At 36.4% G+C, this 16,940-nt stretch overlaps 1 protein-coding gene across 7 annotated transcripts in view; it reads right to left on the bottom strand.

The window, feature by feature from the left end:
* DLG1 (discs large MAGUK scaffold protein 1) overlaps window positions 1-16,940 on the bottom strand; it is a 286,699-nt gene that overhangs the window by 269,483 nt on the left and 276 nt on the right. For 3 of the 7 annotated variants that reach the window (XM_027108241.1, XM_027108235.1, XM_027108222.1), the window contains exons 1-3: window positions 16,325-16,726; window positions 15,819-15,868; window positions 14,688-14,819 (exon numbers count right to left, since the gene is read on the bottom strand). In XM_027108241.1, coding sequence (XP_026964042.1) covers window positions 14,688-14,819; window positions 15,819-15,837 — 151 coding nt within the window. In that variant the 5' untranslated portion in view covers window positions 15,838-15,868; window positions 16,325-16,726. Of the gene's footprint in view, window positions 1-14,687; window positions 14,820-15,818; window positions 15,869-16,324; window positions 16,727-16,940 lie in introns of those variants that run through there. The other 4 variants (XM_027108258.1, XM_027108252.1, XM_027108247.1 and 1 more) reach the window with 2 other exon arrangements.

Here is a 16,940-nt window from a genome sequence, read left to right on the forward strand (position 1 = left end):
TCTAGAAGATATATATGTGTGTGAGAGTATGTATATATTTATGTAGCAGGACATGTATTTCTACATATGTAAGAGGTATATTTTTTATATATGTAGGAGATAAATATTTGTAGATCTATCTACCTACCTGTCTATAGAGATCTCCTACCCCCCAAATCAAACAAACAAAAAACAGAGCTCCTAGTACAGTATTATGCCTCCCAAGAGCACTAAATCAGTGTTGATCAATCGGTTAGTTACCAGTCTCAAAATAAATAGCCCACATCACTACATAAAATTTTTATTATATTATCCAATACTGTAAGTCAAGTTTCAAATCTTAAATTTCTATGTGACCTTTCATTCTATAATTAGCAGAAATACTGATATATTGTCCTTTAATAACATCTCTTAAAATTTTAGGCCAGTGCTGTCCAAAATAACTATCTGCAGTGATAAATGTTCTATAGCTATACTGTCCAATACGGTAGCCACTAGCTATATATGCCTCTTGAGCATTTAAAATGTGACTAGTGTGACTGAGGAACTGAATTTATTATTTTATTTAGGTTTAATTAATTTAGGTACCTACTATGGTAGAGGACAATAGAGATCTAGACTAATATAATTCAGAGTAACACTTTACTATCTAGTATGGTCAAGGAATAAAGTGTTCCCTACACTTTATTATGAATTTTTCAAAAGTTCACTTGCAACTTGCTACTATTAATTGAAATACCTCATTTCTAGGTCTTACATTAATCTATCAAACAGTCCTTTCTAAGTTGCTGTATATGAGCTCCTATGGACTAGAGAACCAAATATCCACATTATTAACTATATCACATTTAAGAAAAAACAAGCTGAGTAAACACCCACTAGGATGGTTATTATCAACAAAACAGTAAATAACAAGTGTCAATAAGGATATGGAGAAATTAAACCCTCGTGCATTGCTGGTAGGAATATAAAATGATGCAGCCACGTTGAAAACAGTATGGTGGTTTCTCAAAATATTAAAACACAGACTCACCATTTGATCCAGCAATTCCACTTCTGGGTATATTCCCAAAAGAATTGAAAGGACTCAAATAGATATTTATATACCCATGTTCATAGCAGCATTATTCACAATATCCAAAAGGTGAAAACAACCCAAATGTTCAACAACAGATGAATGATTAATAAACAAAATGTGTTATATACAAACAACGTACTATTATTCAGCCTTTAAAAGCAATGAAATTCTGATACAATCTACAACATGGATGGATGAATCTTGAAGACACGATGCTAAGTGGAGTAAGCCAAACACAAAAAGACAAATATTGTATGATTCCACTTATATGAGGTACCTAGCATAGTCAAATTCATAGACAGAAAGAGAAGTTATTCCCAGGGACTGGGATAAGAAGAGAATGGGGAGTTACTGTTTAATGGGTAAAGAAATTCAATTTGAGATGGTGAAAAAGTTCCAGAGATGAATAGTGGTGATAGCTACTGAATGTGAAGGTACTTAATGCCACTGAACTGCACACTTATTTTAAAAATGGTAAATTTTATGCTATACATATTTTATCACAATTTTAAAAATGAGCTGAATTGAGAGTCTAGGTGAGTTTAAATGAGTAAAGTGCATGGGATACAATATGTGGTTTTATAATATTTTAGCTATTTAGATATCTGTTTCTTACTAGGGTCAAGATAATTGATATTGCCAGATAAGACCCAACTTAAAAAGAGATTAGTTACCATACTTGGCTAACTAAAACCATAAGCAAAAGTACTGAAATATTTATTAACATATGTACAGTGTGGTGACATTTCTGATGACAGTCTGTCACAGTAGTTATCACTTTCCTTAAAAAAATATATTTATATACACACACACATCTTTAATCTTAACCCATATTCCACCTCGACTAACATTCCAAAGTTTATACACTTTATTTCATTTGTCCACCACATTTCTTCATCTTTAGGGTGTTCCGAGACAATGGAGGTGAGCAACATAATAACACTCCTTCAGAAACTATTTCTCAATTACAATTCCTTCAGTTGTATCAGTGAAGCTTTTTCAAAGGTGCACCCAATCAAAAAAGGCACCCTCTGGAAAAACTGCACACAGAGATTGAGCTTTTCTTAGTAGTCCCAAGTATTAATATTTTATATTTCCCATGCAGTTCCTGTTCTTTATAGTTAATCAACATTTTATATGTCAGAAGTGAATTATTATAACTGTTCATAACTATAAAGATTTAGGAAAAAAGGTTAGATTATCATTATGACAAGATTAGCATTTCTACAAAGTAACATTCTAGAATTCAAAATGTTATCTTCTACATTTTCTTTAGTTTTCTAAACTCAGGAGTATAACATGGAGTACCATAAGATATCTAGTCTAAAGTAAAACAGAAGTTACTACACAAATATAAGACAAAAACAAACATGGTAAATTCTAGTATAATCCCAATTTCTCCTATTTCCTAAAAGTCTGTTCAACATGCCAATGTCTGAAAATCCAAGTTATTCTCAAAAGACCAACTTCATGAAAATAAAGAATTAAATTAATGAGCTTACTCTGAACACTTAAGACATTCAGCCAATAAATATTAATGGAGTGAGGGACTTCCCGGTGGCACAGTGGTCAAGAATCCACCTGCCAATGCAGGGGACACGGGTTTGATCCCTGGTCCAGGAAGATCCCACATGCCGCGGAGAAGCCCGTGAGCCACAACTACTGAGCCTGTGCTCTAGAACCCACGAGCCACAACTACTGAGCCCACGTGCCACAACTACTGAAGCCCGCATACCTAGAGCCTGTGGCTCTGCAACAAGAGAAGCCACCGCAATGAAAAGCCTGCGTACCACAACGAAGAGTAGCCCCCACTCGCTGCAACTAGAGAAAAGCCCATGAGCAGCAACAAAGACCCAACGCAGCCAAAAATAAATTAATTAATTTTAAAATATATATATTAATGGAGTGAATACCTTCTGGAAGAGAAATAAGAGAATTAAAATACGAGATACAACCATAATGTCTTTGGGAGATTGAGATAACTGAGGAAAAAAATTATACAACACCTAAAGTTTTCCAATTTAAAGCACCTAAAAAAGGCAGAATTCTATACAAGTTTGACAGCTATATTTTAAAGCATAGTAAATCAAAGTGTAAAGAAAATGAGAGAATGCAGTTAAAATGACTGCCATGAAATAGACAAGAGTGATCCCATACTCATCCAAAAATACATACAGCTCACCCAGATATATACCAGACATATAATTTAAATGTCTGATACATTTTTATCACCTTGAAAAAAGTTATTTACTTTGAAAATAATGATGCACTAAAGCAAGCAAGAAGAGAAAACAAGAAAATGCAGGAATGTTAAAACATGCGTTAGAGGGAAACTACCCTTTAGTTGACTCCCAGTTGAAAATATTAATTTTGTCAAGCCTACAGATCAGTATTATCACAGTCTATTCCTCATTTTCCATTTATAGTCTGCAAGTGCTTTCACTGTTTTGGACTAAATTGGGTCCCCACAAGTGCAGTTCCCGAACAAAGATCTAAATTATAAGGTCACAAAGCTATAACACATACAATAGAAAAATTCTCAAAAATTAAACTTAAACACAACTAATTAGGCCAACAGAACTGAGAAGAATCATTCCTATTACAAAAAATTTTTTATTTGGAAATCCCTAAGATTACATGTATTTCATAAGTCTCCAAATCTAAGTAAAAATTTCTTTATTATTTTCTTGCTAAAATTCAAAGTTTGCAAACACTAGGAGTAAGGGAAGTACAGAATTCCAGAAATTCCCTCAAAGGAGGTTGAGAAAAAGTTTTCTAGCTTTTAGTGATAACTTACATCATCCTAAACAGAGAAACTCACAAACCATAAAACATTTCTCAAACTAAAGAAATAAGGCAGTACTAACTCAGGATCAGAATAGGAAGTCTAAACACAGGCTCAAGAATGTGTAATAATTTAATATAATATAGGTAATATCTCTAATCTATGAGTAATATTTTAGTTAATGGAAAAAATATTAAGACCTTAACAGACACCTCAGCAAAGAAGATATACAGACAGCCAATAAGCATATGGAAAGATGCTCCACCATATATCATCAGGGAAATGCACATTAAAACAAAAAGATCCCACTACACATCTATTAGAAAGGCCAAAATACAGAACTGACAACAACAAATGCTGGCAAAAATATGAAACAATGGGAACTCTCATTCACCGCTGGTGGGGATGCAAAATGATACAGCCACTTTGGAAAGCTATTTGGTGGTTTTTTACAAAACTAAACATACTCATCATACAATCCAGCAGTCATGTTCCTCAGTATTTACCCAAATGAGTTGAAAACTTATGTCCACACAAAAACCTGCACACAGATGTTTACAGCAGCTTTATTCATAAATGCCAAAAGTTGGAAGCAACCCAGATATTCGATAGGTGAATGAATAAACTGCAGTACATCCAGACAACAGAATATTATTCACACTCAAAAACAAAAATTAAACAAAAAACAAAAACTATGAAGCCATAAAAATATGTGGAGGAACCTTAAATGCATATTACTACGTGAAAGAGGCCAACATGAAAAGGCTACATGCTGTGTGATTCCAAGTATATGACATTCTGGAAAAGGCAGAACTATGGAGACAGTAAAAAGATTAGTGATTGCCAGGGGCTGGAGGTAGAAGAGACATGAATAGGTAGAGTACAAAGGATTTTTAGGGCAGTAAAACTATTCTGTATAGTGTGGTGGATATATACAAATATAAATCTATAACGGTAGACATATGTCATGATACATTTGTCCAAACCTATAGAATGTACAACCCCAAGGGTGAATACTAAGGTAAAACTATAGACTTTGGGTGATAATGATGTGCTCATGTAGGTTCATCAATTGTGACAAATGCACCAATCTGGTGGAGATGCTGATAATAAGACAATCTATGTATGTGTGGGGACAGGGGGTATATGGGAAATCTCTGTACCTTCCTCTCAATTTTGCTGTGAATCTACAACTGTTCTAAAAAATAAAGTCTTTAAAAACTTAAATTGAAACAGATATGAGCTATCAAGTCATGAAAAGACATGGAGAAACCTTAAATGCATATTGCTAAGTGAAAGAAACAATCTGAAAGGGCACACACTTGTGATTCCAACTATATAACATTCTGGAAAAGGCAAAACTACAAAGACAATAAAAAGATCACTGGTTGCCAGGGAATCGGGAGGAGGGAGAAAGAGATGAACAGGTGGAGCAAGAGACAGCAGAAAGATCAGTGGTTGCCAGGGGTTTGGGGGTAGGGAGGGAAGGGATGATTATGTGGAACACAGATTTTTAGGAGAGTGTAACTATTCTGTATGATACTGTAATAGTGGATACATTTGTCAAAGCAACAAATGTATATGTCAAGTTTATCGATGTATAATGCAAAGAGTGAACCCTAGTAAACTATGGACTTTAGTTAATAACAATATATTAATACTGGCTTATCAACTAACAAATATACCACACTAATGAAGACATCAATAAGAGGAGAAACAGGAGTGTGGGGTGGTAAGGATATGGGAACTCTCTGCTTTCCACTCAATTTTCTGTAAACCTGAAACTGCTGAAAAAGTTAAAAGTCTAATAATTTTTTTAAATGTTTAAGGGAGCATAATAATGAATTTATATTACAGAAACAAGCAATCGCATACTGTATTTCAAAATTATTTCCAAATGTATTAAGGATTTAAATGTTAAAAAAAGAAGCCATGACAGAATTTGAATATAGTAAAGATTTTTTATAATCTCAGGGATAGGAAAGGCTTTCTAAGCATAATACCAAGGGTAAAAGCACAACAAAATTGATAAATCTAACCATATATGTGTCTTTTTAATTAAATTTTAAAAACAAATGACAAACAATGGAAGCTATTTGCAACTTGCAAGGCAGACAGAATTGGTATCTCTAATGTAGATTTTATACCTCTAAGAAAAAAATGAAAAAAAAAAGTGAGGATTAAAATATTTGACAAATTCCTCATGTTTTTCTAACTATAACACTTATATAAATGGTGATTATTGATATTAGTGTTTCATTTTTATGTATTTTATTAATTTGTTTTTGTTATTAAACTCATAAAACAAACAAACAAAAAGTGGTTGGAGGGGCAAATGACATGAACAAATAATTCATAGAAATTAAAATAAACAACAATGTAAGAAAATCTTACATCGTTGGCTATTTATTTATTCAAAGAAATACATAATAAAACATCAAAATGACTGAAGGTGTATTCCACATATCAGAATAGAAAATATTAAAAAGATAGATAATACTCCATAGCTTAAGGTATAGTAAATTAGTCATTCTTCCACATAATATCTAAAAAATTAAATTGATATAACATTTCTGACAGTAATTTTAAAAACTACATCAAAAGCCTTTTTAAATTGCACATCCCCTTTTACTAAGCAATTCAATTCTAGGAACTTACCCAAAGGACATCATCAAGGATGCAGAACAAAGAGGCATATACAAATGCAATGTTGTTTATAATTCAGAAAAATTATATACCTAAATGCTCCTAGGAAATCATTAATAAAACTACAATAAATCTATACAGTGAAATACAGTTTTTAAATGGTACAAATCCATTGATACGGAAAGGTACATAATGATAAATTTTGTGGGATAAAAATAGTTAAAATGTATAGCACAGAGAAGTCACACTGTATACACTTAAGCAAATTCAACCATAGCACCTCTTTCCACCAAAAAAAAGGGCAATTCTACCTATCAGTCCACCTAGTAAGTTAATGTCAGCAAATAAAAAATGAGAAGGGAGGAGACTGTTCCCTCAGGTAGTCTCCATTTTCATAGCATCTCTCTATATCTCACTGTGCTGAATGTGATTTTAGAATTATGTGCTTTTAATACAAGAGGTCACTTAAACACAAGCCAACTACTTCATCTGTTGATCAACTGAAGAAACAATGATTTCAGGACTTCCCTGGTGGTCCAGTGGTTAAGAATTCACCTTCCCATGCAGGGGACGTGGGATGGATCCCTGGTCGGGGAGCTAAGAACCCACATGGCGGCGGGGCAACTAAGCCCGCGCACCACAATTATGGAGCACATGTGCCTCAACTAGAGAGAAGCCCGCACACCACAAACGAAAGATCACGCCTGCCGCAATGAAGACCTGACGGCAGCCAAAAAAAGATTTTTCTTGGCTGAAATCAATGATTTCTTTCCACTACAGGGAAAAACAACTGTATTGTAGTTAATGAGAGACAGTGTTAAACTCCTGAAGGATTTTTAAGGATAATTTTAATTTGATATTTTTCACTTTATACACTGATTTTAAGTATCAATTCCCACTGAATTGTAGAAACAATTATACTATGTTTTGTGTAGGGAGTTTGTTTTGTAAAATGAAAGTGTGTATACATACATAAGAATAGCATTCAAGAAGGATATTCACCCTATGGAAGAAGTAGCAGGTGTTGGTATGATAATTTTCTTGCTTATAATATTTTATATAAAGTACATGTATCTGACCTTAAATGTTTATAAATTCCATTTTGGAGAGTTAGAGAGAAGGCAACTAGAAAACTAAAAAACAATGAAATATAACTGTGCCATTTCAGAGGGAAAAATTTTATCAGTTAATTAACTAAAAGTACAATGTTTTTATAAACTAAAATACACAATAGTCAAACCTACTGAGGCACAGATACGCTGCTTTCATCTAAACCAACATGGATTTAAAAAGCCATTTTGACTCCCAAAGAGAAAAATATATAAAATTTTAAAGTATGTATTATAATTTGTTGTTTCACATACTAGAAAGAGAAAAAATGTCAAGCCAGTATCCAAAATAAATTATTCCAACACTTTAAATACTATATGACTAACAGCCACACGGTATTCCTTAAAACAAGGTATGTATCAAAAGGAAACAGAGCTTCTCAAAGAAATGGTTGATCCTAAGGCTGGGGCAGGATATGTACAAGATGAACCTGGAACATCTTGTTATGCCAAAAAGCAAGAAAGTGCTAAAAAAAAAAAAAATGAGGGCATGTCATAAGAGCAAGCTTGAGAAGCCTCCTACTAGGCAAATCTGAGACAATCTGAACACCAAAATCATTAAGGATGGTAATAAATTATCCACCACTGAAAGAAATATGATAGCTAGGTAGCTAGCTAGGTAAGTAGCTAGACAGATAAATGGGAGAGGAGTGCTCTTAATTACAGTAAAATGCCAAGTGTTAGCTGGTAACTGTAGAAAAGTGCTGCTGTTAAAAATATATATATAATTATTCAACTGTCATTTTCAACATAGTAAAAACGGATTCAGGCAAGCATCATCAATGGATGCTAAGTCTAGATGGAAATTTTGCTAAAGAACAGGGTACATGCAAGGTGTTAGTGTCTCCCCCACATATTGCTTGTAAGTTGCAAAGGGGAAAAAAGTAACTACAGAGAAATCAGACAACACCTTAACTGGGTGATTAAAATTAACATTACCAATGAAGGGCAGAAGACATCATGTACCTCTGGATGTACAGAACCATACAGAATACATAACCTGAGTCTAATCACAAGCAAATATCAGACAAACCTAAAATGAGGAACATTATATATAAAAAAATAAGAGCAGAGGGGAACTGTATTCTTCAAATACGTCAATGTCATAAAAAGCAAAGGTTGTGGAAATGTGCCCAGATTAAAGGAGACTAAAGAGACATAACTAAATGCAGTACCTGGATAGCGTACTGGAAAAATAATTTGAAAAGGAAAATTTTAGTAGGAAAAAATTTATCCCTACATAGATGAAATAGTTTAGACTAGAATATTTACAGATGCTTTTACAGCTCTGTGATTGCAAGGTTCTAAAGAGAATTCAACCAGATTCAGCATAATCAAAGCACTGCTTCAAAGCAGGAGTAAGTAAAACTATTAACAAATAAATAACAATCCAATTCAATCAAAACCACCAACAGAAAAGTTAATAAAATTTTCCTCAAATTCCATAATTTTTAGTCAACAGTCTGATCCATATCCTGTTATAAATGCTTTCCTTTCGCAAACCTAGCCTACAAAGTTACACACACACACACACACACACACACACACACACGCAGGTGCACAAAGTTACCAACAGACTAAAAAATAACATCACTGGGACCAATAATAAACAAAAAAGCTAAGGAACTTTGACATTTTACCATTATAGCTGGAAGTTTGTAAACCTCGATAACTATGTAAATACCTTTCAAAGTGTGTAAATTCCATCATTATAAACATTCTCCTTCAAAGTAAAAACTATTTTAAAAACCACGTTTTAAAAACACTGACCAGGCTTCCCTGGTGCCGCGGCGGTTGAGAGTCCACCTGCCGATGCAGGGGACACGGGTTCATGCCCTGGTCCGGGAAGATCCCACATGCCGCGGAGCGGCTGGGCCCGTGAGCCATGGCCACTGAGCCTGCGCGTCCGGAGCCTGTGCTCCGCAGCGGGAGAGGCCACAACAGTGATAGGCCCGTGTACCGCAAGGAAAAAAAAAAAACACTGACCCTACAGATCAAGATCTATGTTAAACATATTGTCAGTGTTCTTTATCACTCTATTTAAGAACAATGTTCTTATAAATTAAAATACACAATAGTCAAACCTACTCAGGCTTTTGTCTAAACCAACGTACATTTAAAAAGCCATTTCGGGAGCTTCCCTGGTGGTGCAGTGGTTAAGAGTCCGCCTGCCGATGCAGGGGACATGGGTTCATGCCCCAGTCCGGCAAGATCCCACATGCCGCGGAGGGCTGGGCCCGTGAGCCATGGCCGCTGAGCCTGCGCGTCCAGAGCCTGTGCTCCGCAAAAGGAGAGGCCACAACAGTGAGAGGCCCGCGTACCGCAAAAAATAAAATAAAATAAAAAGCCATTTCGATTCCCAAAGAGAAAGTACATAAAATTTTAAAGTATGTATTATAATTTGATTGTCTTACAATTTATTGTTTCACACACTAGAAAGAGAAAAAAATGTCAGGCCAGTGTCCAAAATAAATTATTCCAATGCTTTAAATACTATATGACTAACAGTCATAGGCTATTCATATTAAAATACTCAACTTATGATAAAGAACACCCTAATGGTTGAAGGTGAAAAGAGGCTCTGGACTCAGATTAGTTGAGTCCAATTTCTGGCTCCACAATTTACTATGTGAGAGTCCTTGGGCAAGCTGCATAATCTCTCATTTCCTCTTTTTTCTAATCTATAAAATAGTATAATCACCTCATAAGTGAATATATGCCTCACAGGATTATGATGACTAAACGAGATACTTTTATTAGCACAGAGAAAGTGTTCAATAAATGTTAGCCATTATTACTTCTTACATACTTAAAAAGGAGTCATACTCTCACATCCATTAGTATGGCTACTATCAAAAAAACTGAAAATAACAAGTGTTGACAAGGCTGTGGAGAAATTAGAACCCTTCTGCACCATTGGTGGGATTATAAAATGGTGCAATCTCTACAGAAAACATTATGGTGGTTCTTTAAACATTTTACATGTAACTGTCATATGATCCCACAATCCCACTTCTGGGTGTACATTCAAAGGAACTGAAATGAAAGCAGGTTCTCAGAGACACTTGCACACTCACATTCAGAGCCACACTGTTCACAATAGTCAAGACGTAGAACGCAAATGTCTATCAATGGAGGAATGGATAAACAAAACTTTGACACACACACACATTTATATACATATACCCCAACACACAAGAATATAACTCAGCCTTAATAAGCAAGGGAGTCCTATCACATGCTACAACATGAATGAACCTTGAGGACATTATGCTAAGTAAATAAACCAGTCACAAAAAGACAAATACTTTATGATTTCCCTTATATGAGGTATTTACAGTAGTCAAAATCATAGATACAGAAAGTGGAATGGTGGTTACCAAGGGCTGGAGGGAGGAGGAAAAGGGGAGTTGTTGTTTCATAGGTATCGAGTTTCAGTTTTGCAAGATGAAAAAGTTCTGAATTGTTTCACAACAATATGACTGTACTTAACACTACTGACTGGTACATTTAAAAATGGTTAAGATGATAGATTTTATGTTTTTTTACAATTAAAATAAAAAAGTCACACTTGATACTCAGTATCTCCAAACTTAAAATGTCCTTCACCATGTTTACAAGGGCAAGTGAAACTGTTAGTTAATAAAGCAGCAATAAATGAATTAGATGCTAAAAAAATCTCAGAAATGGACAGTTTTATTACATAATCACCTTCATTCTGAATATCTGCAGAAATAAAATAGTGCATTAAAATAAGCTTGCTATTTATCGCAGACAAAATACAAATCAAATGACTCACTCACTAAAGTCTCTAAAGCCAGCCTGTTCTTGAGACCAGGTTTTGCTCCTGTGCACAAGGAAAGTAGATGAATTCTCTTATTCCGTAAGTAAACCCAAGGGTCTAGACTGGTACGAAATCTTTGAGGACTACCGAGGTCCTCTCAGATCCCAGACAAACGCAAGAATCAGAAATGACCTCAAACCACTATGGACCTGGAGAGCAGAGCTTTGACTGTTATCAAACCATATCCAGTCTATTTTACTCACAAAATTTTCAAATATAAGTACACAAAATGAGAATACAAAAATCAAATATATTTAGTTTTCAACCTGCTCACCTAAATCAGGGATTAAAATTAGGCAGACTTTATCTCCCATTTATACAAAAATAATCACCAGATGTTTTGGGAATAAATTTTAAACAAATGTATAGTTCATGGACTTTTTTTTAAGCTATAATTTAAATATTCACCTTTAAAGAAACAACTTAGCTGAAACTCAGAAGTTAATAAAAACTTTTCTGTTTTCAATAATTTTTAAATCTTCAAGCCATCCTTCAAGGATGCTACCAAGCATCAGGGCAAGAACAATGATTGCCATATTTCACTGAATTGAGGATATTGATATGGAGGATATCAACTGTAAAATGCACCATTATTTCACATGCCACTAAGAATGTAAAACCAATGCCAATATATATCTGTTAAAAAATGCACCCCAAATTCAGAGATACCAAAATTTTTAAAAACTGGTATCTTAGAACAGATGTAGTGCAATATGTGCATGCTGTTCCTCTGAATAACCCAAAGGTACCAGAAACCTAATCTTAATAATGTATCAACTACAGAGGGAGGGGGGAAAAAAATCAACACTTCTATAACACCAAACCCCCAGGGCCTCACACTAAGTTTTTTTTAATGCATGAAAACAGCCGATACAAACTACCAATTCAAGAAATCAATCAATAAATAACCGCTGCAGAGTGCAAGTCCAAAGAAGTAACTAGATAATTCACTATAGCCTAAGGAAATGATTTCCAAACTCTAGAAGTCAAAAACCTAAGCACCATAGGACTTTCAAACAATTAGAGGTCAAGACCCCATGTCTCCTTTAATCCAATGGTCCACAGGTATCACCTTACAGAATAGAGTGCTACCTACTAAAGGAAAACAGTTAACACAGAATTTTTCAGTACACACTATGAACACAGTGGACTCTAGTTTAGCTTAGGGTAATTTACAGGATTAAAGTACATTACCACACTGTTTCAAAACCAATGGTACAGCTGCAAAGCAAAAAAAATCTTACTGACCTAAAAATTTTCAAAAAAAGGAATAAAGATTAATACATTAACCCAACTTAAGCATGCACCAAAAAATGCATTTATTAACTTAGCAGTGTCAACAATTAATTCAACTACAGTATGGAAACACAAAAAATCTCTACTAAATTTACCCATTTCAAAATTCCTAATTATTACTTTTCTTACACCAAAATCTGATCCCACATTCTATAAAATCTTAAAATATAAGCAAATCTAAATATCAAAGTAAATTCACAACCAATAAACTTATGCAGGACAAAGAAGATTCACAAATATAACTCACAATTAGAAAATTAACTATCAGAATTCAATTATGCATAAGAATAAATACATTCAAAATAGGCGAGGCAGAATACATTAAAAAAAAAAAACCTTAAACATAGTAAATCTACCTCCAATCTATGGAGAAATCTAAGTGTAGGTTCTGTTTGGTTACTTCACTAACCATTTAATTTTCTTAAGTCGCAGATTCCACACAGAGGACTCCATCTATGTCCAAATGTACAAGAAGACATAGAAGTCATACTATTTTTCTCTAAACAGTGACCCTACTAAATAAAACACTCCTAGGTTTAATGGTGATTTAGAAAACCAAACAACTAAAACTGATTTTTCCCTTCTTTTTTTGTTTTTTCAGAGGAATCCAATTTCATCATCCATTTGGACCTTAAACCTCAGAGCTTAGAAATCCAAATGTAAAAAATGTCCATCAGTTTAAACAAAAAAGGCAAAATGCTGGTAATCTTTGAAGATGGGTGACAGATGCATACTAGTTCATTATACTGCTCTCTCTTTTGTTGTATATATTTTCAAAAGTCTATAATAATGCTAAATTTAAAAAAATTATTCAGATGTATTGAGTGATCTTCTTCAAAATCTTCTTTAATTCTAAAACTAATTTAGTATAGTATCAATTTACCAATTAGTTATTTGACAGGATACATTAACTTGAAAGTAGCCCTCAAGCCACATCAAAAGTTACTCCATCAATAGATAGATATAAGGCTGTAACTACTTTGAAGTTACTGAGGAAAAAGTTGTAATACAATGAAATATATGTCTTACTTTAATACGTTATATAGCCAATGACAAATAAAAACACATTTTATTCTTAGAATTGAAAGGGACAATTTTTCTAGTTCACTGGTTTGTATACTTTTCAAGATACCTAGAGAAGAGGGCCAGAGACAGAGCATCCTGTTTTATATACTGGGGATTATGTACAAAATATAAGATTTTGCATTAAAAAGGGGCCTAGCTACTTTTTAGAAAAAGGCTTAAAAACCACTGTTCCATTGCACCCACATGCTACAGCTAATAGTGACTTAGAAAAGATTAAATGACTTGTACCATATCATTCAATCAATGGCACTGTCAGGAGTAGAATTCAGCACTCTTGACTATGTATGTGTTCAATTCTCCTTTAAAACAATGCACCACATCAAATTTAAGTTACAGTTAAGAATAAAATTGTTTCAATATTCTTGTCTGTAAAATAAGATTAGACAAGATCATCTGTAAAATCATTTTCCAGGTCTAAAATTCTGACTTCACAAATGCCAAGTTTAAACAGAGGTCTATATTAAGGGAATGAATGTTCTTAAACATAGCAGAAATCCTCAAACATTTTCAGGGATTCCAGAGAAATAGCAAGTCAAATACAGAAACAAGCTAACAGTTATTCAGTCATTACTTTTTGGATCCTGAAACATTTTTGCAACTTCTTCATCTTTTAATGTTAGGATGTTAAACTCTGTTATCAAAGACCACTGAAATAATCATACTGAAAGTTTTTTTGGTTATTAGATACTTTTGGAAAGAATATTGGCCTAAGTATCAAAATACACCACTCACTGGATGTTCAAGTTATTGAATGCCTCACAGAGAACCAAGTATATCACTCTCTGAAGTTTAAATTAAATGAATTTAGAGCAGCATTACGCCTATCTGACACATAATGGTCACAAATAAAGTTTTAATTCCCACCTATTAAAGCCTGAAAGAGGTTGCTCTGAAATATGTTAATAACCCGTTCTATGGAACTTCTGAGCTGTCTGTCTTCTGTTTGGCTTAGTTTCGAACGATAACCTTCCAAAAGGTGCAATGCTCTCTGGGTATCTGAAAAGAAAAAAGAGTCTGATTAGGGACTTCCCTGGCGGCACAGTGGTTAAGAATCCGCCTGCCAATGCAGGGGACACGGGTTCGATACCTGGTCCGGGAAGATCCCACATGCTGCAGTGCAACTAAGTCCGTGCACCACAACTACTGAGCCTGCGCTCTAGAGCCCACAAGCCACAACCAGTGAGCCTGCGTGCCACAACTACTGAAGCCTGCACGCCTAGAGCCCATGCAACTCAACAAGAGAAGCCACCGCAATGAGCAGCCCCCCGTCTCTGCAACTAGAGAAAGCCCGCCCACAGGAATGAAGACCCAAACAGCCAAAAGAATAAAAAGTTTTTTAAAAATTATATATTTACAAGAAAGTATTACAAATTATCTATGCAGCAAATGATTCTGCAAGGCACCTGAACAATTCCCAACATCCTCCAAGTCAATCCATGCCACTATGTTCATGTACACATATATATATTCCCTAGAATGATCCAAAAAATGTTCAACATGTTACAATAAAGGAAGGTGAGCAGTTTGTAATAAATGTGTACTAGTGATCATCTGATCAAAGTATTAGTAACACTGTTTCAGCTGATCTGACATACAAAAGCAGAATATCTACAATTTGTCATTATAATTCAAATATTACGTGCTTCAAAACTACTAGTTCTTAGCCAGTATCCCACATTCGCTCACAAAAGTGTTTGGTAAGAATGATAAAATGAAATATTAAAACACCAATACAGAATTTTTAAAAAGACATTTCAGAGGGAAAATGTTAATTGCCTCTCCAGTCACCAGAGAGATGTCAAGGAAAAAAGCTTGACAAACATTTAGGTGTTTCCATCGTCTGAATGATATGAGGCTTAGATTCCCTAAGTAGTAAGGTTAGGGCTGTGCTGTCTCATCAGAGTTACACAAACATCTTTAAAACATAGCAATCACAAAACAGACATACAGAAAAGCAAGAGACACCCACAGAAGAGTTCCGACATAAATTCTCACCTTGCTTCCGGACCGGCATTTTTCTCCAGAATCAGGAAGAGGGCACACACCTTTAAGAACACAAAACATAAAGGAAACTAAATTTAGAATAGAATCGAGGTTAAACTAGCATTTCCCCCTAACTCTCAAATCGAAAAACTCCTAGCCCTATTTGAAAAGCCCCCCTGGCAAAGTTTTCCCAAGTGAAAGGAAGAGCCGCACAATCCAGCAGTGTCAATCCAGAAAGCTTTTACCTAAGGTTGGGTTGCCCTGCAAATGTTAAGAGCAAACAGAAGCAAGATGCCAAATTCTCCTCGAAAGCTGCCCCCTCTCCAAAGGGCACTAAATGCCTGGACATGGGACCAGCCTCCCCCGGCATAAGTGTACATACCCCCCACCTACTACTGGGGGGCTGCAGAGGCTCTCCGACCCTTGGCCCCCAAGCCAGCAGAGGCTGTAGCGCACTGGGAGAAGGGATCAGCTGGACTGATCACCCCGCCCTGCTCGGGCCCCCTCCTCTCGCTTGCCTGTCTCCTTGCTCGCTTCCTCCGAGCTACTCCAGCGAGGGCCGGACAGGGCAGCGGCCGCTCTCCGCGACGCCCTCGCGCCCCACATGCACACCTCCGCGGGCCCCCACACCTGCGGCGCGGCCACAAAGTTCCAACGAGTGCCGTGCGCTCTGAGCTGGGGTGCGCCCCGGGCGGTCTCGGGGCGGCTCCCCAGCCCTGCCCCGCTCCACGTCCCCCCGCCCCGCCCGGGGCTCGCGGAGCTGAGCAGAGGGGGGTGAGGGAACGGGGGAGGAGCTCCCCTCAGCGGCCGCACCCCCGTTGCCTCTTCCTCCTCCTCGGCCGCCGCCGCCGCCGCCTCTACATTCGCCGCTGCCCGCTAGCCCGCTCGCCCTCTCCGCTCTTAGCCGCCCCACCCCCAGAACCTCGCCTCCTTCCGCGCCCCCAACCGCTCTCCCCCCAAACTTTCCGCCAAGATGGCGGCCCTGGATCTGGACTGCCGCGCTCCCACGTGACCGCTTTCCCGGCGCTCGCAGCCAATGGGAAGTGAGGAGGCGGCTTGCGCCGAGCCCCGGGCTCCCAGCGCTGCTACCTTTGGTTGGGGGGGAGGAAGGCCAGGAGGGAGCTGGGGAAAGCA

Source organism: Aethalodelphis obliquidens, unplaced genomic scaffold (genome assembly GCF_003676395.1).
Source record: "Aethalodelphis obliquidens isolate GAN/ISIS:26980383/991018 unplaced genomic scaffold, ASM367639v1 scaffold1, whole genome shotgun sequence".
NCBI classification, from domain to species: domain Eukaryota; kingdom Metazoa; phylum Chordata; class Mammalia; order Artiodactyla; family Delphinidae; genus Aethalodelphis; species Aethalodelphis obliquidens.